Source organism: Miniopterus natalensis, chromosome 13, assembly GCF_054644295.1.
Source record: "Miniopterus natalensis isolate mMinNat1 chromosome 13, mMinNat1.hap1, whole genome shotgun sequence".
NCBI classification, from domain to species: domain Eukaryota; kingdom Metazoa; phylum Chordata; class Mammalia; order Chiroptera; family Miniopteridae; genus Miniopterus; species Miniopterus natalensis.
The window spans coordinates 53177293-53204171 of record NC_142093.1 but is presented as its reverse complement, the minus strand read 5'-3'; the positions used below and the strand labels follow the sequence as shown (position 1 = coordinate 53204171).

Below are 26879 nucleotides of genomic sequence, written 5' to 3'. Positions count from 1 at the left end.
TAAGTTAAAACTATAATTATTTATTTGTAAATAAAGGAGTTAAGATTGATCTTTCCCCTTAAAACAAAACAAAAAACCTGGCTTTCCAAGGTGTGAGAGCTGAGTCTCCTCCAGGTGCTGACCTGACCAACACTGTGGATGAGGCTGAGGGACGCTCAGGTGGCAGCTCTCTTTAAACCTGACCATGCGGAGCGCTTCATTCCCTGGGCCACCTTCACATCCTCCCAGTCCAGTTTGGTGTCCGGAACCTCATCTTCTGGCTCTGGATCCTTTCTCAAGGCCCCCTGGGGCGAGGCGACCACGATGGGCAGAGGACCGCATTCCTCCCGGAACTCCACAACGTGGAGGCTCTTCTTATCAGCCAGCTTTTGGTGGGTTTCCTGAGCAAGACCAAATGGAGAAGAGCAGTTAGGTCTGTGAGGCACATCTGTAATTCAAAGGCAGGAACAGCCTTCAGCCAGAGGGAAGTCGGCAGTAACAACACTGCCACTCAGGGGATTTAAATACCCTTTCAGCTGGTTCTGGGGTGACCTGTTCTAAGTGGGATAATCTCAGCCCCTCCTCCCCACCTCCAACTGGGATGGAGGAAAGGCCTTGGCCTCTGGTCTCTGGCCTTCCAAGCCCTGGCAATCATGTGCCATACTGTGCCCAAAATCAATCTGAATCTCATCAAGCCCCAGTCTAACTCCCAATTCACAGGACACACAGGGAGAGAAGAAGTGAAGGATCCACATGTAGTCAGCACCAGACTGAAAAACCACAGGACAAACAGCCTGGTTTCTTCTATAAAACAAATGCAAGAAAAAAAGAGGGGAACCTATACATTAAAAGTGACTTAAAAGACACCAAAACTTACAATGTATTGACCCAGCTGCAACCTGATTCAAACAAATTGCATAAAAAAATTTTTTTCATTGACAAATGGACATTTCTATGCACACTAATGAGATGTGTGGTAATATTAAATTCCTGTTAATTCTTTAAGTAAGATAATAAATAGTATTGGGGGGTAGTTTCAAATCCTTATCTTTCAGAGATACATATTTATGGATGAAATAAAATGATGTCTGAGTTTTGGTTCAAAATAACTGGAGCTGGGTAGGGATGGTACTGAGAAACAAAGCTGACCATGAGGTGCTCCTGCTGACATGGAGGAGAGCACCAGTGGTCTCATGGCAGAAGGCAGCCATCAAAGTCTGGAAACAGGAAAATTAATTTAGTGGATGGATGGTTTACTAAAATACCTGATTGTTCAATCTCATGTTTTCAGGCTCTGTCCACCTTGTAGTATTCTCTCTAATTCTACATATGTTTGAAATTAGAAAAGAGCTGTTTCATAAAAACGAAATAATTTCGTTAATCAATAACATGCTACTTAAATTGGTGGGGCTTTTTCTCATGAGTAGCACATTAAATAATGCAACCTTTTAATAACTGATGATATCTGAGATGGTTTGATATATAGTAATTACACTAGAAGATTCAAAATACTAACATAAAACAAAAACATCACATAAGTGAACAAGTGTACTTGATCATAAATATGAGCTATGTAACACCAATCTTGTCACATCAAGTAATTAAACCTCTAACAATAAGTTTAAATTTAGAAGTATTTTTGAACTATGTTTTGGATAGTACACACACACAGCTGTTCAAAAAATCTTTTAAACAAAGCTTTTTCTTTTTTTTTTGTTAATCCTGGAAAAATATGCAGATATTTTTCTATTGCTTTTCAGAGACAGTGGAAGAAAGGGGGTGAGAAGAGAGAAACATTGATGTGAGAGAAACACATCGACTGGTTGCTTCCCGCATGCGCCCCAAGGGGGCGAGGAGTGAACCTACAACCCAGGTATGTGCCCTTGACCAGGAATTGAAGCTACTACCCTTCGGTGTACAGGCTGACACTCTAACCACTGAACCACACTGGCCAAGGCAACAAAGTATTTTCTTTTTTCTTTTAAATCCTCACCTGAGGATATTTTTTCCCCATTGCTTTTGAGAGAGTAGAAGGGGGGGGGGGGGGGGAGAGACAGAGACAGAGAGGGAGAGAGGGAGAGATGGAGAGAGGGAGAGAAAAACAGATGTGAGAGAGACACATCGATTGGCTGTCTCCCACACGTATCCCATCCAAGGTCGGGGATAGAGCCTACAACCGAGGTACATGCCCTTGGCTGGAATTGAACCCAGGACCCTTGAGTCCACAGGCCAATGCTCTTTTAACTACTGAGCCAAACCAGCCAGGGCCAAAGCTTTTTTTTTTAAAAATTAATTTTCCTATTTTAAGCAGAGAGAGCTACAATGATTCCATAGATCACTTTGTTAAAAAACAGCCATCAAACTCCCTGTAAGGAAGCCTGTCAAAATCCTCAACAAACCGAGGCCAGAAAAAGGGAGTCTCTTAAACCTGGCTCTGCTAAGTTCTACCCATCCTTTCAAGGGGCACTCAGCCCTTCCTCTCTACTGGGAGCAGTGACTGTGACCCCACCAGGATGAGGGCGCAGGTGGGAGCGGCCCAGGGCTCCCAGCTGAGTAGAGAGATAACCTGGCATGTTAGTGCTCACGGCTCTTCGTAAGTCAGGATCTGTCTGAACGACCTACACAGGGACGATGGACACTGCTTCCCCTAAAGACAGCTCTAGTGAGTGTGAGTGGAAAGGGGTGAAAGGCTTCACCCCAGTCCCAGTGGAAAGGTCTAAATTAGGAAATGCACTTTCTCTTTTACTTTCTCTATTGTTGGAGATTTAGAACAAGCATGTATTCTTTTCATAATAAAACACAGATTGTAATTACTGGCTTTTAAAAATACTTAATTTTGAAAGTTCAAAACACACATGAAGTATTTTTTTAAAGGTTATCTTCATGAACTAAGTCTTCAGTTGGATGAACTACCCAATTAAACAGCACAGAACCCGTGTCCTCAGGAGGCTCCAGGAAACGGTGGTCAATGCACACAACTAAAATGTAAGCAGAACTTCTGATTCAGACCCGGGCATGGTTACCTGGCGAGAGAGCCCCTGGAAGAGGCCCCGGGTGAGGTTGAGCATGTTCATGGACCCCGAGACCTTGGCGTACATGTCTTTGATGCCAATGAGACGGCAGATGGTGATGATGGCCCGGTGGCAGTGGAGACCGTAGCCTAGAAAAGGGGAGAATCGCAGTCAGTCACCTGCTGGTTTTCACACAGTTTCAGGCTCTGGGTTTAGAAGACAATGGATCACAGTCTGGCTTCATCACTTTCCAGCTGGGTGACCTTTGACAACTTACTTAACTTCCCTGATGACCCTTATTTAAGTGAGATGTTATTTGAATTAAAAGAAATAATATAAATGTCTTGAGCAAATAGGCAAAAAACCAGGGCTGTTATGAAGATTGACTGAGCTGCCTGAAAGTTCCTGGCATCCTGCTAAGAACTCAGGATGGAGGAACACATGTGCCCTAGGTTGCTCAGCTGCCCTGAGCAGAGGTGGCCACTTTCCCCTCCTGGGAAGACTGTGGCTTTGTAAGACTCTCCCTGGACGTTCTCTGCCTGTCCTCACCTCCCTGCTGGCCTGCCCTCCAGCCACATGCCCTACTCAGGTCTACTTATACCTTCTCCAGGCGGAGCTTGAAAACCACAAACCAAACACATCACTTCCTCTTTAAAGCCCTCACTTCCCACTGTCCTCTGAATAAAATAAAAAATAAAATAAAATAAAATAAAAAATAAAATAAAATAAAGAACTCCACCCCCACAAAGCCCTCTGTGACCTGAGTCTCGCTGACCTCATGCAGAGACTCCGCCCTCCTGCTGCTGGCTTCCCACTTGGGGAACTTTGAACTTGTGTTTCTGTGCCTGCTCTCCCTGTATGGCTACTTCTCACCTTCAAGGTCTCACTCAAATACCTCATCCTCAGAGAGGTCTTCTTTAACCACAAGACTGAGGATCTCGCCCCTCCTTCCCAAGGCCAGAATGCCCCACACCGGCATCCTGACTGCCACTTCAGGCCTCAGCAGAGCCTATCCGATGTTCCCCCCAGTAGAATGTGGGCTCCATGAGAGGTGGATATGGTTACTGCTGAGTTCCCAGAGCCTAGATCAGTACCTGGCAAATGCAGGTGAGAATGAGAGAAAAGAGCCCCAAGTTTAGATGTTAACCTTTGACTAGCCAGACATGAAGCTCAGCAATCTCTCCACTCACTTTAAGGTGCTGCATTTTTCTTGGTGATTCCATATATGCATGTAAAGACTATATTCTTACCTAGAACTGTCCTTCCCATTTGAAAGGGAAATATATTGCAGGCTCTGTAGCTGTGCCAGATCATTTGAGAACTGAGGGCTTCAGAGGGTGGCTAACGACAGGCTAACAAAGGGTGGTTGTTCTTTTGTGTGGAGTTGCACACACACAGAACGTGTCCATGTGTGAACAGTGCATGTGTACACTGATGTATATAGATGCACACACACCTGGAGAGGTGCACATGCAAGGACGTGCGAGGCAGATGTTTGGAGGGCCCTGCTCTGCTTGCTGGATGACCGGGGCGTGATGGGGAGCACTCGAGGGAGGGCGTGCAGGCTGCACAGCACCTGGACCACATGAGACACTCCCTCAACAGTAGCCACTGTTTTGCAGAACCTAGCAACAATGTTAAGTGATGGCTTACTGTACACACTTGGATAGAAAAAAAAAAAAATTTGTTTAATAAAAGCTAAATTCACCTGTGTGGGGTACAGGAAATGCTTTGTAGTGCTATGTGCGGAAGCGGATACTGTCCTACAGCCAAGGCAGAAGTGCCCATGGTTGAAGCCTGGGAAGGTGGCTTCTTCATCCCCCTGAAGATGCACATTTACAGCAATGCCTTAAAGACTTCAACATTCACAGATACACAAACATCTTTTTTACTTTCCTGAATCCAGTTTTCTACTTGGCATTCTTTTTGAAATTAATATCCTCTCACAGAAATAGGGACACACAGGAACATACTTTAGGAAAAGCTATCTATAATGTATCATACTGTTTTAGCTTCAAAATTAGAATATTTAACCCCAATGCACAGGAAATAGGTTAAACTATATAGAAACGTGAAAAATAAAACGGACTAGAAGACAGAGAAAATAAAAAATGCTAACTTCAACAAGTAAAATTGGGACAGTCTTTCTTTCTTTTTTGTATTGATTTGGGGAGGGGGAGGGAGAGAGAGGGAGAGGAAGAGAGAGACCTCAATCAGCTACCTCCTGCATGCACCCTGATGAAATCAAACCCGCCACCCCCTGGTGTATGAGGCGACACTCCAACCAACCGAGCCACACTGGCCAGGGTGGGGCAGTGTTTCAAAAATCATTTAGATATAAAAATTATTCCGACTTCTTAAAACCTAACTTAGGTGTTTCTGTTTGGCATCTTCAAAATGAGCTCAAGTAAAAGTGAGCAAAACTGACCTATAACTGCTCTGCTCTCTCTTCAAAAAATTGTAAGAGTTTTTTAGTTACCTCTGGGTTGTTTCTTCATCTTGATATGTGTCCTTTTAAACCTCAAAGAGATATCATGGAATACTGGAGGGGAAAACATAAAGATGAGCAGTTAGGTGTGCAGCTTAACGCCCTTTCAAATACTACAGAGCATCTAATACGACCATAAGCAGCCAAGGATGAGTGACAGAGTCTGATTTACCCATCGCCACCTTCTCAGGAGAGAAAGTTTGCTTCTACATTTTGTTTATTGTAAGAACGTAGCAACAAGCAGAGAAAAAGTTACCAAAGAGATATGGTGCCGCATATAATGAGCAAGCACAACCCTGCAGATTTTAAAAAGATTAACACTCACTTGTATGGTCTTCATATCGTTCTATATAATGCAAATAGTGAACTGCTCTGTTCTTTGCCTGAAAGATGAAAAATATTCTTCTTAACTCTATTGCTGGAATTTACATTTTCTCAGAGATTTCAAAAAAATACCTCTCGCCCTGGCAGGTGGTTAGAGCACTGGCCCATGCACGAAAGGGTTCGATTCCCGGTCAAGGGCAAGTACCTGGGTTGTAGGTTCGGTCCCAGCCCCAGTAGGGGCACATGCGGGAGGCAACCGATGGATGTGTCCTCTCTCATTGATGTCTTCCCCCCAGCCGGACCTCGCTCCCTCCCTTCCACTGTCTAAAAATCAACGGAAAAAATATCCTTGGGTGAAGCTTAACAAAAAAAACTCTCATAACGTATTTTATTACAGAAAATTTCAAACTTACACAACAATTTCAGTATATACCTCTAAACGCTAAGGATTTAATTTAAAAAACACACACAAAACTTAACCACAATATCACTCTCACAGCCTCAAAAAATTAACAATAATCTTTAGTATCCTTGAACATTTTGTGTGAGACACTTTTTCTCAGTTGTCACAATTTTGGTAACAATCACAAGTCTGATGAAAACGATGGGAAAGCATACAGGTATTTCAGAAACTGCTCTTTGTGAGATATGGAAACTCGGACAGGAGGCCTGAGGGAAGGGGTCTTATTCTATTCTATTTTATTTTTGTATGTGGTTCCTAATGTGTCTAGCACATAGCTTATTGATCTCCTACTGTCAACTAAAGAAAATATACATACTTTTCTGAAAGCGTCCATTCGTTCAGTGGCTTTCCCAATGGCAAACCCTTTAAAAGAAAAAGCAAAAATGTGAATAGGGCATACATTTGGCACATAATGCCTTTCACCACATTTCAAGTTTCAGCTCCCACAATAATTCACAGCACTTCATTTTTCCTCCACCCGCAGAAAACCTGCTATCTAAAACGAGTGCCAAAGCAGAAGGCTAGAGATTTGCTTGTCTGTTCTGGGGCATTTGGGAAATAGTACATTTGGATATCTAATCCATAACATTACCTTTTATAAATCTCTGTATAAAACTAAATATACTCACTTAAAAAAATAAAACTAACCACGCCCTAAATTAATAAGGTACATGGTTTTGAATATTTTAAAAAATAGATTAAAATAACTGGAAAGGTTGGGAAAACATAGATTGCTATAGAGTAAAACCATGATTTCACTAGAACTTTCAAATGCAATTCAGATTTCAATGAACTGGGAGATAAAATCAATGATTCTTGAGTTTGCGAGTGCTTGACCCCATGAAGTGAGGTTTATCACAAGTTCCCAGGAATGCCTCCACTGTCTGCTGTCACCATCAATTATTAAAAGTAACATAAGACAACACTGCTCCATGAGAGATGCAAGACATCTGAGAACCTGGGACAAATGGATTCCAATTCCTAATTTAAATACAACAACTTAAGCCACACAAGCTCTATAGGAAAATATGAGTAAATGTATTTATAACCTTCAAATGAAGGTTTTCTAAGCACCAAACCAGAAATCCAGACATAAAACCAGAAGTTAAAAAAGACTGACAAACTTGCTACATAAAGGTTTAAAACTTCTGTGGATTTAAAACTTACACATGGAAAAAAGAAAAGAAGTCAAAATATATGATAGACAATAGGCCAATGTCCTTACCTTACAAAGAGCTATACCCTCAATAAGGAGAACCATCCAACAGAAAGACGGGCAAAGCAAATGAACTGACAGGCCCCAAAGAGGAAATAACAATGGCCAATAAACATCTACAATGGTGTCCAAACTCTCATGGTTAAAGAATGGAAATGAAGACAGTGTCTCACTATGACACTGACAACCAGTCACGTTTGATTATATTCAGGGCTGGAAAGGGCCTGAGAGTACAGATGCACATAAATTGAACAGCCTTTGGGAAGGGTTCTGGCAACAAACATTCAAAACGCATATAATTTTGAGGCAGCAATTTCAGTGCAATTTTCCCTATTGACATTCTTGCCAAAGTACAACCAATTATATGTATAAGCAGCTATTTTTGTTTTTGTTTTTAATAAACACTACAAAATTGGACACAACATAAATATTCAGCAATAGGGAAAAGGTAACAAAAGTTACATTTACCCACACAGTGGATCACTATGCAATCAGTACAAAGAATAAGGGGGAATCTGTTTTTTGCTAATACAGGAAAATCTCAGGGTAATGCTAAGTGAGAAAAGTTAGGTACATTATGGATATACTATGATCCCTTTGCGTAAATTTAAAAAAAGATACATGAATAAAGAATTTCTGGAAAGATACAAAAAATATTTGTTAAGATTGGTTTCCTGCCCAGCCAGCATGGCTCAGTGGTTGAGCACTGACCCATGAATCAGGAGACTGCGGTTCGATTTCCAGTCAGGGCACATGCCTGGGTTTCAGGCTGAATCCCTAGTGCGGGGTGTGCAGGAGGCAGCCGATCAACTCTCATCATTGATGTTTCTCTCTTTCTCTCCCTCTCCCTTCCTCTTTCTGAAATCAATAGGAACATATTTTTTAAAAAATTAAGAAAAAGAGATTGGTTTCCTTTGGCAACGTACTATCCATTTGTATGACTTGTTTTAAAAGTGTCAATGTGGTTAAATAGGCAGTTTTCTTTCCCTTACACATTCAGGTACACATTTCAAAAGTAGACATTCACTACGGAAACTTTATAGAAAATAAGAAAAATTAAATGAGTGGCAAACTTATGAATTAGAGTAAAAGTTATTAACCTTTTTGGTGTATATCGTTCCAGTCTTTTATTTGCATATAAACATACTTTAAAAAAAAATTTAAGTAAAAAATTTATTGGGGTGACATTGGTTAATAGGATCATATAGATTAAGTGTACATTCCTATGATACTTTAAAAAAAAAAACAAAAATTGGGATTATATTTGGTCTTATCTGAAGTTTTTTGTTTTTTTTAACTTAGTATTATTTTGTAAGCTCCCATAACTCTTCAGTGGCTACAGAACATTAGACGTATGGCTGTATGCTTTTTGTAAGTATGTCCCTACTGGTGAACATGCAGTGGTTTCTTCCCTCTCACTTTTCACTATCATAAATAACACAATAGTGTTTTTAAATACCCATCGGAGACCTGGCTGGTGTGGCTCAGTTGGCTGAGTGTCATCCTGTGAACCAAAGGTCACAGATTCAATTCCTGGTCAGGGCACATGCCTGGGTGTTGGGCTCGATCCCCAGTACAGGGTGTGCAGGAGACACCCGATCAATATTCCTCTCACACTGATGTTTCTCTCTCTCTCCCTCTCCCTTCCTCTCACTCTAACATCAATGAAAACATATTTTTTAAAATATACCCATTGCTCCTCACAGCAAAGGGATGCGAGAGCTATCCTTTCTTTTCCCTTTAAGTGATTTCATGGGTTGACCACAAGGTTTGCGAGCCCGAACCCTAAAAGGTTTCATTCATCAGTAGAAAAAGCCTGGCCAGCAGCATGAACCATGACTCAAAGCTGCATGCAGGCCACACCAATCCCCACCTCCGCCACCAGCACCTCGAGTGTCACTACACCTCATTCACCTGCGGCTCCTTTGCCATTCCCCACGACGACCAGAACACGGACCGATTTCTTTCTTCCCTCTTTTGCTGTCATATTGAAAACATTTCTTACCTAAAAGACAAGATGTTTCATAAATATTACACCTTAAGAAAACTCTGAAGTAGGGAACTGCAGCGGCCTCCTTACACGTGCACACACACACGCACACTTGTGAACAGAGACACGCCATCCTCTAGTCCACGAGCACAAACAGCAAACTTCCTCCACAGAAAGCCTCTCCCTAGACTGTTTCTTCTGGAGGAAACTGGAAATAAGACTCTCTCCTCCTATTTCTCAGGGTTATTAGCAGTTCAGCTGAGGTAACTTAAAGGGATCTGAAACTACACAACTCAATGGACCCCATTTTAACAAATGTATATAAAGGAAAATTTCAAGTTGCTGATTAAACTTTGACATGGTTTATAACTGATGGCTATAAGACACATCCCAGTATCAGAGATGTTGAAATACGAAAAAATGTGTATTTAGAAATAACAAAATGCAATATATAGAAAGAATTAGCATAAAACTGGATCTCTCCACCAAGGATTAGGCTCACCTAAAAATAGAAAATTTGGAAATACCTGCTTATTATGAACTACAGGAAAACCTGCATTTTATTATTATTTTTTTAAATGTATATAAAAGGCCAGGAACCAGGAAACTGTTAACTAAACAGCCTACACTGCAGCCCCTTTCTCATAAAACGAGGTTACAGGAAAAGGGAGCTGGAGTATACTTCTGTGGGTCACCTTACAGGAAATCACCCACATACACCAAGAATTCTCAAAGGAATTAAGTTCCAAAAGGTATACACTGGGGCCCAAAGACTTACATGCTTATAAACATATTTTAAATTCTATAATAAACTGGTATTGAAGAAACAACATACAAATTCAATCACAAACTCAATAAAGGATTGCTCCATAAGGCAGTTAACACTAACAACCCCGCAGCACCCCTCCAAGGGAAGATGACTACTTTGGGGATCTCCCTGCAGAGTGACTGAAGTTTACCTGGCACAGGCTTCAGTTCCCAAGGCCTGCTGGGTGATTTCCCATCAAGAGCTGTACATGCACAGCAGCTCCACGCTTCCCGGCCCTGCCCCATGGCTCCTGCAATCTCTGCTCCCTGAACTGATGCCAGATTCGGCTAGCTCATAATTCGAGGACAGATTGCTAATGCTACTTTAGCTTTAGAAGGAGGAAATCTAAATGTAATCATCAAGTTCTGTTATCAACACCAAAGTTGTCCTGTTATGCAACTTCAACTGGTAGCCCCCCCAAAGAGGAATAGTCAGGAGAACCTGTATCAAGTGACTGAAATTCAAGTTTCATTATTTTCTTACCCGAATCAGCTCTGTGTCTTAGAAAATGTCACCAATCAAGGCTTTTCCTCACAGTTCTCTTGCCCTATCCCCACATCACCTGCCCCAACTTTCTCAACTTCTCCAAAGGCTTAAATGGGTAATGAATTCAGCATGCCTACCTCAAGTATCCTGGTATCAAAATCATCATATGTTTCTGCAGAAAGAAAAGAGACAGGCATACAGATACGTGTCTATACAATTAGTGTATGAAAGCATGTTCAACACAGGCATGATTATCGATGTTTATGTGAGAAAACTTGAGTCTTTTGGTGCCACTTCAGAGGCCATGCTCTGATCCTCCACCATCACTCGACCGCTGCTCCGCCACGAAATTCATAAACTCCGCCACCTCGACCGCATCCTCCTACCCTCCAGCTCTCTTGACTCAGTGACTCCCCCAGTGACAGTTCTAGGAGCTTCCCAGCACCTCTGGGCTCTTACCCACTGCTTTCCCTTCTCTCACCCCCACTGGTCTTCACAGCCTCTCCCACTCAGCCAACATGCCGCAGCCTGTCATTTCTCCCAGACCCTGGGAATATCCTCGACTCTCTCACCCTTTTCTCTCCCCCGCAGTGCCCAGGCCTGGAGCAGTGCAGCTGCCTGGCTGCACCTGGCCTGCTGGGTGCCACTGAAGTCAAAGCATAGCACACACGCGGACCCCTAAACATTCCCGGTCAGCCTTCCATGTCCTTTTAGTGAGGCCTCTCTCCACTCACCACACAGCCACTTCACATACTCTATGTTCCTTTAACCTTTTAGTATAGACAATTTCAATCATATACAAATAAGAACAGCAAAATGACAGCTTATGTACTCATTAGTCAGCTTCAACAATTACCAACTCATGTTAGTCTTTACTCCTCTAAACTTCAATTCCCACCCCACTGGATAATTTGGAAGAAAGCCCCAGATACCCTACTTTTCATCAAAATATTCTGGTGAATACAGGCTCACCTGACTCTGTCCCGAGCAGCCCACTTCTCTTTACTCTGAATCTGGCCCCCACTGGGGCCTTGGCTGATCTTTTTTTTCTGTCCCTCCCATATCATCTTTCTCATCCCAACTGAAGCATTCTGTTCAGCTCTACGCATGCTCGCCAGTCTCTCCATCTCAACCTCTGCTCTTCTCTTTAGGCCAAACTTAAGCAAGCAGCTGCACTCTTGGCTATTTCTTCACCTCCTCAAGAATGAATATTTGAGATGATTTTCCTCTACACACATGGGGCGGGGTGGGGAGGGGGGAGGACTTTGTTTTCTAATTTGGCCTAATTAGGATTATCAATTTTCCTTTCACATGTGCCTTTTATGAGGCTTAATGACAACGATCTGTTCCTCCTCTGGGACGGAAACCCTGTTACGGAAACGGCACGCCCACGCCACGCCGCTCCACAGGCACCCAGTGCCCAACTGTGCTGGAAACTGCCGTGTAGATCCGTAACGCACACTGCCACGTTTAAAGCACAGTAACGATGTCAGAACCCAGTGCTCTGCATCCTGCGTGTGGCGTACTTCTTGGTTACAGGCCTCTAATGTTCCACAAAATATAGCTGGATAACAATGTAAAGCTATTGTCAATGATGTTCAAGTCCTTTTTTGGAAACAAGCAATCTAAACAGGCAAGTAAATAAAGTCACATTAAGGATTCTAGAACTGCAAGTACTCTCTGTCACAAAGGTAAGCAAAACCAGGACTCTGCTACCTCCATTGGGACCAGGGTCGGGGGGGCCAAGACTGACACCTCCCCACGAGTTTCCACTCCAGCCTCGCTCCCGCTTAACCTTCATCTTCCTCTTGCGGTCCCACTCTTCTCTCTGCTGGACCATGTCGGCCTCCACCTTCTGCTGCTCCTCCTTGCTTCTTTGGGCAATGGTCTGCACAGCGCCATCCCTCATAAGGGGGACATTCAGACCAGGCCACAAGAAGCCACTACGCCCTGAAAGTTTAAAAACATACATGAATAAGAATTTCTTTAAAGCATTTCTTGAATGCTAAAATGCCAGGCAATGGGTGCATAGATGGCACTGCTGGTAGGAGTTTAAACTAACATAATCACTCGGCAGACCACTTGGCACAGTCACTAAAATGTTCAATGTGCCTACCCTAACAGCTAATAATTCCACTTCATGGATTTCTTTTTTTTTTCTGCCAAGGGCCATTTGGATATTTATAACATCATTCACTGGCCATACAAAATTATCAACTTAAAAATTAGCTATGTAAAAAAGCTCCTAGATTGATTGAATTTTGAGTCCCTGCAGTTGCCTTGGCAGGGCTATATGTTACCCACCCCTTGCCTAGAGAAATACTCCCACATAGGTAGGAGGCAAATGTGTGCCTAGACAAGGATGTCCATGGAGAGCTATTTGTAAAGGCAAAAAATGAAAAAATGTGCTATGTGTCCAGCACTATTGGAGGAGTTAAATGAACCATGGCATAGCCAATCTATGAAATCTTCTGCACCAAGCTGAAATAATGAGGTGGTTCTATAGGTTCTGATGTGGAACAATTTCCAAGATCTGAGTGAAAAGGGTGAATTATAAGACACTATGTAGCACATGATATAATTTAATTATTTTTAAAAAGAAGAAAATATATATTTCTTTTAGGGTTTTTATGTATATAAAAGCATTAAAAAATGCCAGAAGGAAACACACCAAAATGAGATCAGTGGTTTCCTTGGGATGGCAACTGGGAAAGGGGTATCAAAAGGCACCAGAAGGACTTAAGTTTCTCCTACAGTCTGAAGTTTTTACTGAGAAGTATGCATATATGATAGTTATAATTTTTTAAATGTTAAAAATAAAATACACGGTAAGTCAGAGATGATCATCCAAGGAGACGTGCAGTAACTAGAACAGTGAAGGTATTTTTTTCATGCATGAAAGGCTATTACTATCAATGATAATTTGTCAGCAACCACAGTACAAAATGCCAACTGAAGTACACCATACTATTTTTATTCTTCAATAAATAATCATGTGTTCTGGGGTTGGCAAACCTAAAGGCCATGGGCCAAATCGAGCCCACCACTTGCTTCTGTAAATAAAGTTTTATTAGAACGAACTATACCAATTTCATTATGTATTGTCAAAAACTGTTTTATGCCCCTGGTTTTAACAGAGACCATGTGGCTCACAAAGCTGAAACTATTTACTATCTAGCTCTTTGTAGAGAGTTTGCCAACTCACCATTTATTCCATCTTTTATCCTGAATCATAAGCTAAGGATGGGAACTGTCAAAGGAGATGCCAGACCGACACTGAAGGCTTGTTGAACGAACGAATGAATGAATAAATCCCTTTCTATGAAATTTTCCTCCCCTAGAATCCTGGGGTAAGCAGCAGATCCTAATGCCCTTCAAGAGAATTGTTTTAATGCTTTTAGACTGTAAAAATATCTATAAAATTTGGGGGAAAGCCTTAAAAAGCACCTTAGCTGTTTTTTTAAGCTTACCTTCACCAATGACCTGACCCCTGTTCAAATCCTTTCTTCTCTTTCTCTTAGTTCTCTTGCCTCTTCCTTTTCTTGCTCCAGCACCAGTCTCTGCTAAAGCACCTTTCCACAGCTCATCTGCTGTCACTGCAATGAAACAGGTTTTTATTCATTGTATTTTTAAGTAATGATCTATGGTCTCCCATTGACTAGAGAGGACAGAAGACCACTGCATCATTCCAGCAATGAAAGTAAAATTAAATCATTCTTTGCACGTATCACGTGGCTATATTTGGAAAGCACAAGAGGTGACAATTCTACTACCTTCAAATATGGCCTTCCTCCACAAAAGACAGCCAACATGTAAATCCCACTCTCCAGCAGGTTTGTTTCCCAGACATTTTATCAACTTTGTCACAGGTCTCTTCCCTGCCCTCTTGCCTCCATTACAACCACAGAGATAATCAATAACTATCCTTCATAAATACAGATTTTTTAGCCTAAACAAGAATTGACATGTCAATCTGAACCCACAAAATCTTAATAATTTGGGTTTTTTGCTTTATTTTTCTGTGAATGATCTAAACAGCTCCGTGTAGCCTTCAAAATTAAATGCCCAGACTCACTTTCAAATCTAATTAAAGTCTAATCCATATACAGGGAAGAATAAGTGAGCAGGGGTTTGACAGTTAATACCTGCATGTGAGTGTCCTTTCTAAATCATGCCTGTCTTTTACTTTAAGTTTAGACTCTGACACTGCTGATTTAGTTCCACTTGTGAATTTCTAGGATCCCAAAATCTTTTTCTACCATACATTTCAATCAGTATTTTCCCCTTTGTACTTGTGGAATGTTCAGATTCTTCTGAATTTTACTGGTGTAGCTACACCATTTATTAGATTTGAATTCTCTCTTCCCGAGGACTTCCAGCCTTTCACAGCACCACCAATTGAGTTTATAACCACAGGTTCCATTCCGTTATCAATTTATTTAACAAAGGATCAAGCCACACAAATGCTGTATTAGTCAAAAATCTGAGCTCCATATAGCTGCCTGCCTGAAATATTGACATACCTGAAAGACAAGTGAGCATCTTCACCCTCTTTCTCTGATGGGCCCTTCAGGTTTCAAAGTTCTACCTGCTGTTTCCTGAAAAGCCTTACCTTGACCCTCAGGGTGGATAAGAGGGACAGGGAAAAATGTTTTGCATTTATAATACTGTTAAGTGCTTTAACCTGCACAGTATACCGTTTTTCCAAATACACACATATTATTATAGCTGATCTCCATAACTGAAGGTCTTAAAAGTAAGTGAGATGTCACATCACATGCTGCTTGTTTATCCCTGGTCAGAGCAAAGGGTTTAGGTTGAGCTCAAACTTTAGGATGACACTGATCCACTTAAAAGCAGCCCAGGCTCAAAATAAAATTACCAGCCTCAGACTAAACTCTACACATTTGATTTTCTTTCCAGACTGCTTAAAAATGGTAGTGCCTACAAATGCCACCCCAACCTGAAAGATCACAAGAGCATTTCTAATGGGGGCGTATTAAGAGGTCAATCAATGGTAGAGTTTTTAATTACTTAGAATCAGAAGAAGCAAATGACTCATTAAGACTAAAAGGGATTCTATTTGAAAAATAACTTGATATTGAGATAAAGATGTAAAAGACCAAAGAGTTTAGTTCATCTTTTTTACATAAGGGGAAAATAAAATTTCTAACTACCTTTGAAAAAGACAGCAAATCCTATGTCAACTTTTGAATGGCATTATGCTATTTAAAATGGTTTTAATTTGTTTTTAAGATTATAACAGAAATAGTTTTTTTAAATTTGGAAAATATACACAGTATGAACAATATAAAAAACAATCAGAATCCCATCACCACTGTTAGATCAGTAGGTATATTCTATCTTTTCTTTATTCACTCATGCATACTTGTGTGTGTGTGTATTTGTTTTAGACAAAACTGGAATTACAACACATGCACAATTTTGTATCCTGTGTTTTTTTAACTTATTATATTGTGAGCTTTATCTCATACTCTTAGTATTATTCACAAACATAATTTTTTAATGGCTACAAGTTGAATTAAATTGTTTTGACAGAAATTTTAATATTTTAACACAGGACATACTGGTCTAAGAGTCTAATTAACTTAAAATGCTATTTAGAATAGACTTACTATTATTTCAACTCTTTCTGTCATTTTCTGGAAGGGCACAAGTAGGTTAACATATACTCCTGTTAACTACCACAGTTATGTAAAATAAAATACACTAGTCTTAGGAAATCTTAATGAACTTTGTAAAAATGTTTTATTTCTTGGAGGAAATCTGGACAATCAAAGAGTATTTCCTACTGAAACAGCAAAAACTAGCCCCATGCTAGTTTCAGCTGAGTTCGCACCCTTGAAGCTAATCTCAATATGACTGGGGAGCAATAAACCCATAAGGCACAGAGCCCCATAGCTGAGAAAGAACACAGGCTAATGCAGAGTCAGGGGCAGGTGAGACGACAGTGCAGGAATGGGGCCTAAGAGGGCAAGAGGCACCTCAGAACAAGAGGAGTTTTAAGGCAGGGCAAAGAGTATTTTAAAAAAATTCCCAAGGCCTCTGAGTCTCATATAGTCCCCAAAGTACAAAGTCAGCTCTGAGAAACACTTGGAGCTAGGGGCTCCAAGAGACTCCAACTCCATCCACCTCTCTTCTCTTTGCACCCAAATCCGCAGATTCATTGAAGCCTATGCTACCTGCAACATCCCTACCACCTGGTCCTCTTTGCTGCACCACTACACAGGTGACCTAGTTACAGGAGACCTCCACGTTATAGTGAACTGCACCCACACAGTGAACTACTCAGCCGTCATAACAAGGCACTGGGGGAGTTTATGAACCAATGTAGAAAGTGTATAATATATCGCTGCATGAAAAGATGGCAAACCCAGGATTTCAGGGCAGTAGGGTTGTAGGTGTTTTCCTTTTTTGACTTTCTGTATTTGCCAAATAGTTTAAAATAAATTGGCTTTATAATTCTAATTTTTTAAAATTTGCCTAATGCTGAGTTGTAACTTCAATCTCCATTTATTTCAGTTCAGAGTTCAGTTCAAATTCTATCATAAGTAGGAGCTGTGTTAACAAAATGTCTACTTAAAATAAACTTCTCCTGATTAGATGTCCTATCTCGACTAAAGCACAACTAGAAACAGACTCTTGAGTATATTCTTGGTGTGAATCTAAATCAGCCTCAAGTGACCCAAATAAGGCATTAAAGTAAACTAGTAGTCCCCAAAGTATAATACAAATACGACTAGCAGCGTGTGAGATAATTCTACAAGGTACATGAAGGAGCTTTTTTTTTGGTTAATCCTCATCCGAGGATATTTTTTCCATTGATTTTTTAGAGAGAGTAGAAGGGAGGCAAGGGGTGGGGGAGAGAGAGAGGGGAAGGTAGAGAGAGAGAGAGAGAGAGAAAGAGAAACATGGATGTGAGAGAGACACATCAATTGGTTGCCTCCTGAAAGCACCCCAACTAGGGCCAGGGAATGAACCTGCAACCCAGGTACGTGCCCTTGATGGGGAATCAAACCCAAGACCTTTTGGTCTGTAGGCCAATGCTCTAACTACTGAGGAACACTAGCCAGGGCAAGGAACATTTTTATTTTAATAGTACATCACATACTAATCACTAAAGTGTTAATTCATTTAAGGAAGAAGAAAAATTTAGATAGAAAAGCACCTTTCATTTTCCTGTTTCATGAAATGGGAGGTTTGTGGCCAGTCTACGTACATTTAGTGAAGAAACTATAGGATCTATACTGTTGGCTCATCAAGTTGTGTGGAGAAGAAATCCAGCATTGTGTCTGCAGTGCACGGGTCAAGCTGCTGAAATGACAATCGTCTCTGGTTCCTGGAGGTAACAAAGGGCCTGTAGGTAGATGGAATAAAACTTTTGAGTTAGATGCTCCACAGCTGTGAAGAAACATTGCCAGTACCAAATAATTAATTATTCCTAATAAAAATAAGTCATTAAAATCCTGAACTTTTAAGAATCATATTTTGAGAACAGTATTTCTTTTAAAACTAAAATAAAACATTGGACTGATAAACGAAATGGCCATTCTAGTTAGAGTTACAGTTCATTCACACAAAGGATGGGGCTGTCTAATGAAGGAAGCGACCTGCCCACAGCAGGGTTGCTACACTGCAGGACAGGACCCCATGCTCCCTGCAATCTATTCGCAGCAAATGGCGCCCTCTGCTGCGTGCAGCCGGACAACGGAAAGACCCACGGGGAAAGCAAAGACCTGGTTAGAAGAGTAAGGTCCAAAACAGTGTTAGAGCATCCTACCCCTCTTGTTTAAAAAATGAGGAGTGGGTGTGAATTCACTTTACAGACTAACTCCAGAAGCATATACAAGAAATTGGAAACAATGGTTGCCTCAGGGGAAGAAAATGGATATATTTGGGGTTGGAGATGAGAGACTGGCTTTTTTGGAATGTTTTAACCATATATATATGTATTACTTTAAAAAGTGTTTTTAAACAGCCATGTCTTAGAGGCAGTCATTTTATCAATGCCATGGATGGTGGTGTCCTGTGAGGAAGATGGCAGGGGTGAGGGAAACCAGCGAACTCAGGGAAATAGAAATACTGGAAAAAAGTGTACATGCTTGAGCTTTTGCATCTCAGTGGGGAGCCTAGTGACTACAAGGGAAATGAGCTCTCGAGAGGAAAAGGGTCATTTAAGGGTACTGGGCTTGACCAACAGGAAGCCAATGAGTGACAGCAGCTATCCTCCAGTCTGAGAAGCTATAAATAGGAACAGGTAACAACTGCCTGTCCCACAAGGCCAAACCAGAAATGATCTTAGTGGCAACAGGAAGAATCTGATTGAGCATGTGAGGAAAACTGACACTAAATAACGGCAATATGTTGTCAAAATATCTCCACTGTAAAGAGATATTGAAAAAAATAAATAATCTCTGTTAATAATTAAAAATCATTTTACCCAACCCCTTTGTTTCACAAAATACTTAGGCCTACAAGGTTAGGGATTTGCCAAAAGTCATGAGACAAGTTAGTAGATCACAGTTAAACACCAATTTCAATCCCAGATGAATTACTCAATGGCATGAGGGTGGAAATTGGCTCAGATGACACTGTGAGGTAGCTCACTTAGTGAATTACTCAAATAAAAAGTAAATAGAAAATACTGGTTTTTCATGTTAAATAAATTCAGGGCTTCAATGATCATTCCAAACCTCATTCTGTTGGGACACATTTTAGCTTTCCTTGTAACTTCTTCAATCTACAACAAAATATCAACTGCATATGAATTTCACCTTGCAGCATTTAGTACTACAATCTCTGATATACCTGATATACTTTGAGTGTAAAAATCACTACCATCAGATTTAGAATACTTTAATTTTTTTGAAAGATTGGAATACTATTCATAGCTAATAATGTACTTAGCCCAAAAAGGTCCAATTGTCAAAAGTAGAAATAAGTTGACTTTAGAGTTTAGAAATAATCTTTTTTTTAAAAAAAAATATCTTTATTGATTTCAGAGAGAGGAAGGGAGAGGGAGCGCAAGAGATAGAAACATCAATGATGGGAGAGTCATCATTGATCAGCTGCCTTCTGCACGCCCCCTACTGGGGATGGAGCCCACAACCTGGGCATGTGCGCTGACCAGGAATCAAACGGGGATCTCCTGGATCCTAGGTCGATGCTCAACAACTGAGCCACGCCTGGCCGGGCAGAAATAATCTCTTTTAAAACAATTGCTACAACTAAGTTTACTTAGATTATGTTGTGATTTTTAAAACAGGAGACAGCAGCAGCTCCTGCAAGTCACATTCTGAAGCTCAGTTACAGGTAATTATCCACTGATAATCAATGATCATTTTTGCTCTGATCCTCTGAATTCTTATTAATTTCAAACCATGACATTCCCGTCTCAGGAACAGTCACCATGGAGTCTACAGAGAGCCATGCCCAGGAAGTCCCTGTAAGTGGACATCTTCAAAGACACAGACTCTGTTCCTGAAATTCTCACTTCATTTTCTAATAGTTTTCACCATGAAGAATTTCTTCCTTCTAATTAAACCTCCTCTTTTAAATCAAACTGGTTAACTAATGATATTTGAGAGATTTTAGAAAAATTATGGCTAGGTTTCTGACAAATCTGTTGTAGCATTTAGAAAAATATTGCAATAGGTACAAAGGAAACAGAGCAACTTAAAAAAAATTTTTTTTAATGTTTTTAGAGCAAATTTTTAAAAAATTTGGTGTGTTTTTTTTTTTTTTAATTGATTTCAGAGGGACAAAGGGAGAGGGAGAGATAGAAACATCAATTATGAAAGAGAATCATCAGTAAGCTGCCTCCTGCATGCCCCCTACTGGAGATCTAGCCTGCAACCTGGACATGTGCTCTGACTGGGAATCGAACCGTGACCTCCTGGTTCAAGGGTTGCCACTCAACCACTGACCAACACTGGCCGGGCAAGAGCAACTTTTAAAAATCAAGACAATCATTAACTCTAGGAGAAAGAAACTGTTGAAGAAGAAAATGTAATGACAGAATACTAACTAGCCAAGGCAATCATTAACTCTAGGAAAAAGAAACTGTTGAAGAAGAAAATGTAATGATAGAATACTAACTAGCTCGGCTGTAATAATATACACATAACCTTAATAATGAAAATACCATCCACAGAGTTCATCCAAATTGTGCAAATAACTCCTGGGGAAAAGCAGGGATGGAGGTGGAAGAGAGCTCTTCAATTAGCATAACAATGTTAACAGAGACAAAAGCAATATATACCACCTATTTAGAAATATAACCAGAAGAAAGCTGAAAGAATTGAAAGCATCTGACAAGATGGAAGGTGGGAAGGAGTAGGAAAGGGAACTGGTTTTGAGATATAAACCTTTTAGTGTTCTGTAAAAATACAATATTTTAAGAACTAATACAACAATCTTTAAAACACGGACTACTGTCCCTATTTTACAGATGTGGAAACTGAGGGTCTGAGGGGTGACATTTGCCCATGTTTGAAAGGGTAGAAAGTGGTGCAGCAGAGAATTGTGCTGTTGTTCTGCCAGTCACCCTTCTTCCCCACTCAGGGCCTTCCGCAGGGCTGTCCCCTCAGCCAAGAGAGCTCCTCTCTGGCCTTCCTCACATCAGCTCAGTTCAGGGACACTGCCTGGCTGATAAAGGGCAGAGTGCTTATGAATGAATGAATGACCCAACCAACAAATGAACAAATAAAGGGAAGAGCCCAGGCCCATCAGATTCCTCTGCTGGACCTCTCAAGTAAGGTACTCAGACATCTCGACAGTAAAGCCCAGCACAGACTTCCTAAAACTCAGACACAATGGGATTTCAATTCTGCCCTAAGCACAGTCCATATGGAAAAGGCAGAATTTAACTGACCACAGGCACAACACAGGCTCAGCAGAGCTTAGTGTCCTCCCTTTCTGGAGAGTGAATGAAGAGAGAGCCCTGTACTATGTTGGTGAAGGAGCAGAGGCCCCTAAAAGACTGTTAGGAGGAGGCATCATGGTATCCAGACAGCTCAGGACCTAGTCCTGCCATTTACTGTCTGTATGACTTGTCCAAGTCACTCTGCCTCTCAGAGTTACTTCATCATCTGTAAAAAGGGAATAACAACTTCCTCATAAGCACTGGTGTGAGGATTAACCAAGATTACATGTTATAAGCCTGACACACAGGCTTATCACTCAATTAAATCACTCAGTTTGAGTGGATAAAAAAGCGGTGGCATATTTACACCATGGAGTACTATGCAGCTATGAAAAGGAAGGACCTTTTGGCCTTTGGCACAGCATGGAGGGAACTAGAGAGCACTATGCTAAGTGAAATGAGCCAGTTGGAGAAGGACAAGTACCACATGACCTCACTTATATGTGAAATATAATAAACAAAATAAACTGATGAACAAAGTGGATCCAGAGACACAGAAGCTTGGAACAAACTGAGGGATCTCAGAGGGAAGGCAGGGAGGGTGTGTGGGTAGGGAGAGATTAATCAGGGAACTTGTATGTTTATAGGCATGGCCCATGGACGTGGACATTGGTGTAGCTATTTTTAAAGCCTTAAACTATAACAACTGCAATCATCAGTAATACTCTCTAAGGACATATGAAAAGACGCTCAATGTCGCTAATCATCAGAGATGCAAATTAAAACCACAGTGAGATATCACCTCACACTTGTCAGAATGACTATCATCAATAAATGAACAAACAAGTGCTGGCGAGGATGTGGGGAAAAGGGAACCCTCATGCACTGTAAGTGGGAATGCAGATTGGTGCAGCCACTGTGGAAAGCCGTGTGGAGTTATCTCAAAAAATTAAAAATGGAACTGCCTTATGATCAAGTGATTCCACTTCTGAGAATTTATCTGAAGAAACCTGAAACACTAATTCAAAAGAACACATGCACCCCTATGTTCATTACAGCATTATTTACAGTAACCAAGATTTGGAAGCAGCCCAAAAGCCCATCAGTAGATGAGTGATAAAAAAGTTGTGGTCCATTTACACAATGGAATATGACTCTGCCATAAAAAGTAAGAAAATTTTACCCTTTGTGACAGCACAGATGGACCTGGAGAGCATTCTGCTAAGTGAAATAAGCCAGAGAAAGACAAATACCATATGACTTATCTCATATGTGGAATCTAATGAACAAACTGAACTACCAAGCAAAACAAAGACAGGCTCATAGATAGAGAGCAGACAGACAGCTCTCGTGGGGTGTACATGTAAGTGTGTGAGTGTGTGTGTGTGTGTGTGTGTGTTTTGGGGGTGGGAGAGGGGATTGAGCAAAAAAGAAAAAAAGAGAGAGAGAACTCATAGACACGGATAACAGTGTGGTGATTGTGGTGGGAGTGAAGAGGGCATAGAGAGAATAAAGGGTGATGAAAAAATAAATAAATAAATAATACTCTTTAGACTCTATGCATTTCCACTATAAAGAGTGTGCTTTGTTCACTGATATTTCTAAAAATCACATGCAGTACTCTAACATTAAATCTTATAAGACAAGGTAGTTAAATAAATGAATCTCACCATTGCTGAGAACAGTCTTCAAGGCCAAACTGGAAGCTGTTGGAAAGGTGTTTAGGTAAAGCTGTCTGGACCATAAATGACCTGTAAATTATTTTAAAATATTTTTTAAGATATATTTTTACATGAAAAGGAATTTTAAAAACAGTAAAGCCCATATTAACATTAATATTAATATCTATAGAATAAAAGAACCAAGACAAGTAAATGAGTAATTTCTGGGCTCCATGACCACTTGCTCAAGTCACATCACATCACATCTCCTTCATTCTCACATCCAACCAGCTACCAAGCCCTATAAATTCTCCTGAAAACTTGATCCACCTGCCAGCTGAACCCTCCTATTACCTCACTGCCCCTTCTTAGTTCAAGCCTCATCATCCCCCAGCCATATGGTAAATAACAAGTCTCCTAGTAGGTCTCACTGCTTCTGGTCTCTTCCTCTGTAATTCACCATCTGCTGACAGGCAGACCTAAAATAACAGGTCTGGTCCCTTCACAGTCCCGATATACCACTCTTTAGCTCCCTATTGCTTGCAGAACAAAGCCAAAACTCCTCAGCATGGCCTACAGGGCTGCAACTTGGCCCCAATCTTCCACATCAGCCTCATCTCCCTCTAGCCACACCAGACTCATAGTCTTGAACACACTCTGCTCTGGCATCGTTTTGTCTGACATGGTCTCTGGTTTGTCTGAAAGAGCACCTCTTGGTGAAGCCTCCCTGATTCCCACAGTGCTCCCCCAGCACTCTGCTCCCCTCTCCCCTCTGGAGCCCCTGCAGCTCCAGGCTGTAGCTGTATTGTGTACCACTTCATAAACTACAGTGCTTCACAAAAGGCTCTGACATTTGCCAGCAACTGACTTTTGAAAAGAGTGCTGCTAAGGCATATCAGTGGGGAGGGAATAATTCTTTCAACAAGTGGTGCTGGAACAACTAAATACCCATATAGAAGAGAATCAAGTCAGAGCCCTACTTTACATCATATATAAAAGTTAACTCCAAATGGATCAAAGACCTAAATGTAAGAGCAAAAGCTAAAAAACTCAGAAAAAACATAAGGTTAAATCATCATGGCCTTGGATTTGGCAATGGTTTCTTAGATATGACACAAACGGCATAAGCAATAAAAACAAAAAATAGGTAAATCAGATTTCATCTAAATTTAAAACCTTTATGTTTCAAAGGACACTATCAAGAAAATGAAAAGCAACACACACAATGGGAGACATTTTTAAAACTATATTCATTTCAGAGAGAGGAAAGGAGGAGACAGAGATAGAAACTTCAATGAGAGAGAATCATTGACCCACTGCCTCCTACACACCCCCTACTGGGGATCCAGCCCATAACGGGAGCATGTGCCCTGACCAGGAATCCAACCCTGATCTCCTGGTTCTTCGGTAAATGCTCAACCATTGATCCACACAGGCTGGGCTGGGAGACATTTTTTACAAATCACATATCTGACACGAAACTTGCATCTAGAAAATATAAAGGACTCCTACAATTCACTAATAAAAAAGACTGCCCAATTTAAAAAAGGGCTAAGATTTAAATGGACATTTCTCCAAAGACTGTATACAAATGGCCAATAAGCAGTAAGAAAAGATACCCACTAGCCATCAAAAAATGCAAATCAAAATCAGAGTGTGATCCCACTCCAGACTCACTAAGATGACTACTATATAATCAAAAGGACCGACAACAAAGGCTGTCAAGGACACGGAGAGATGAGAAGCCTCACGCACTGCTAAATGATAGCTGCTAACGGCCAACCGGCGTGGACAGGTCTGGGGATGGGGGGGCGACAGCAAAACTGACATTCGAAATATCCTTTTTCCCCCCTATTTTGTTAATCCTCAGGAGGATATTTTTCCCATTGATTCTTTTAGAGCGTGGAAGGGCGGGGGTAGGGGAGGAGAGAGAGGAGGAGAAAGGCACATCCATGCGAGAGACTGGTTGCCTCCAGCAGGCGCCCCAATCGGAGCCGGGGATCGAACCTGCAACCCAGGTACAAGCCCTTGACCAGCAATCGAACCCGCGACCCTTTGGTGCGTGGGCCCACGCTCTAACCACCAAGCCAAACCGGCCAGAGCGAAATACCCCTCTTTTTAATAATGGCATTGACCAGCCCAGAATCTAACACGACTGACCCTAATCCACTCCATGCGACTCGAGCTGCAGGAAGGCCTCTCTCCCTTAAGCTTTGCCGGCCGCCATCCACCTCGAACCCGCGTCCACATCACCGAATGAACCCGTGGGTCGCGCCCGCCACACTTGCTAGCGATTCCCAGCCCCTCTCTGCCCAGCACGCACGAGCGGTCTGCTGAACCGCGTCCAGCCCTCGTGTCCAGTCCTCCTCACTTTACAGGCTGATCCTGCGACCCAGAGAGGGCGAGGGCGCCCGCAAGGTCACACAGCGGATCCAGGCGGGACGGAGCCGGGTGTGAGGGGGCCCGGGGTCCGCGCGCGGCTCCTCTCTTCTCTCCGCCTGGTCAAGCCCCCCGCCCCCGCGCCGCTCGCACCCCGGCTCCGCGTCCGCGCTCTCACCCGCCGACGCGCCGCACAGCGCAGGGAGGCAGCCCGCCGCGCGCACCGCCGCCGCCATGGTGCAGCCCCCACGGCGCCTCGTCCAGGCAGCCCTCCCCACCAACTGCCGGACTGCAGCTCGTCGCCCGGCCGGCCTCTGCTCCCCGGGGCGTAATTCCCGAGGCCAGACGGCCGCCCCGGAGCGCAGCCCAGGGTGGGAGAGTGTCTGAATTTGCACTGGGTGCAGCAAGTCCGGCGCAGCTGCGGACAGCCTCGCAGGGTCCTCGCGTGAGGACCCGAGGGCGGGGTTTGGGCTCGCCGCCGCCAATGGGGGCGGGGCTAGGGCTACTTCGGTGCGGTCTCGCGGGAGGAGGCGGGAAGAGCTCGATCTCTTAGGCGCGAGACGCAGTACCGGGAGCTCCTCCTGAGCCAGGGGATCCCCTAGTTGGACGAGGTACAGACGCCAGGGAAAGGGTCCGAGGGGAGGTCCACGGGGTGAGGAAGGCAGACAGGGAGTGTGGGGGAGGTTGTTCATACCCATTCCTGCAGGGCTATGAAGTGCTTTCGCTTTATTCTAATCCTAAGAGTTGGCCGCACGCCTGCATCCCGAGCCTGGGCTGCCGTTTTTTACCCACCTGGGCACGGCTTCATCTGGGTGTGCCCGGATTGACCCAGGTACGCAGAAGGGGGGAGACACGGCCGTCTCTAGGAAGCTGGGAATCCTGCTCGGACAGACCTCCAGTTTTCAAAGTTAGTATGACACTTTCAAACATAGATAAAAGCAAAATTAGTGACAAGCTAGGGTCCAGATCATCAGGATTGATACAGTTGCTTCATCTACTACTATTTTTTCTTTCCTGAACGAAACAACTGGTTTCACTCCTGCTTATTTTATAATGCATTAAATTTTAATAGACTTTTAACATATCAAATTGGCTTGTTTAAAAGGAAAGAGACTGATCATATCCAGTGCTGGCAGGGGTTTGGGAAACAGGCACACACGGATTGGTTGGGGAAGGAGAACTGCTGCCT

At 42.2% G+C, this 26879-nt stretch overlaps 1 protein-coding gene across 1 annotated transcript; it reads right to left on the bottom strand.

Moving 5' to 3' along the window:
• MRPS5 (mitochondrial ribosomal protein S5) lies at positions 1 to 25957 on the bottom strand. Its single transcript, XM_087823698.1, has 12 exons — positions 25869 to 25957; positions 23321 to 23401; positions 18006 to 18143; positions 14236 to 14361; positions 12482 to 12715; positions 10903 to 10937; positions 9396 to 9486; positions 6582 to 6628; positions 5804 to 5861; positions 5470 to 5532; positions 3003 to 3139; positions 1 to 380 (listed from the first exon to the last, which is right to left on the bottom strand). The coding sequence occupies exons 1-12, from the start codon at positions 25924 to 25926 to the stop codon at positions 156 to 158; spliced, it is 1293 nt and encodes a 430-aa protein (XP_087679824.1). The 5' UTR covers positions 25927 to 25957; the 3' UTR covers positions 1 to 155.
• Between the last annotated feature and the right edge of the window lie 922 nt (positions 25958 to 26879).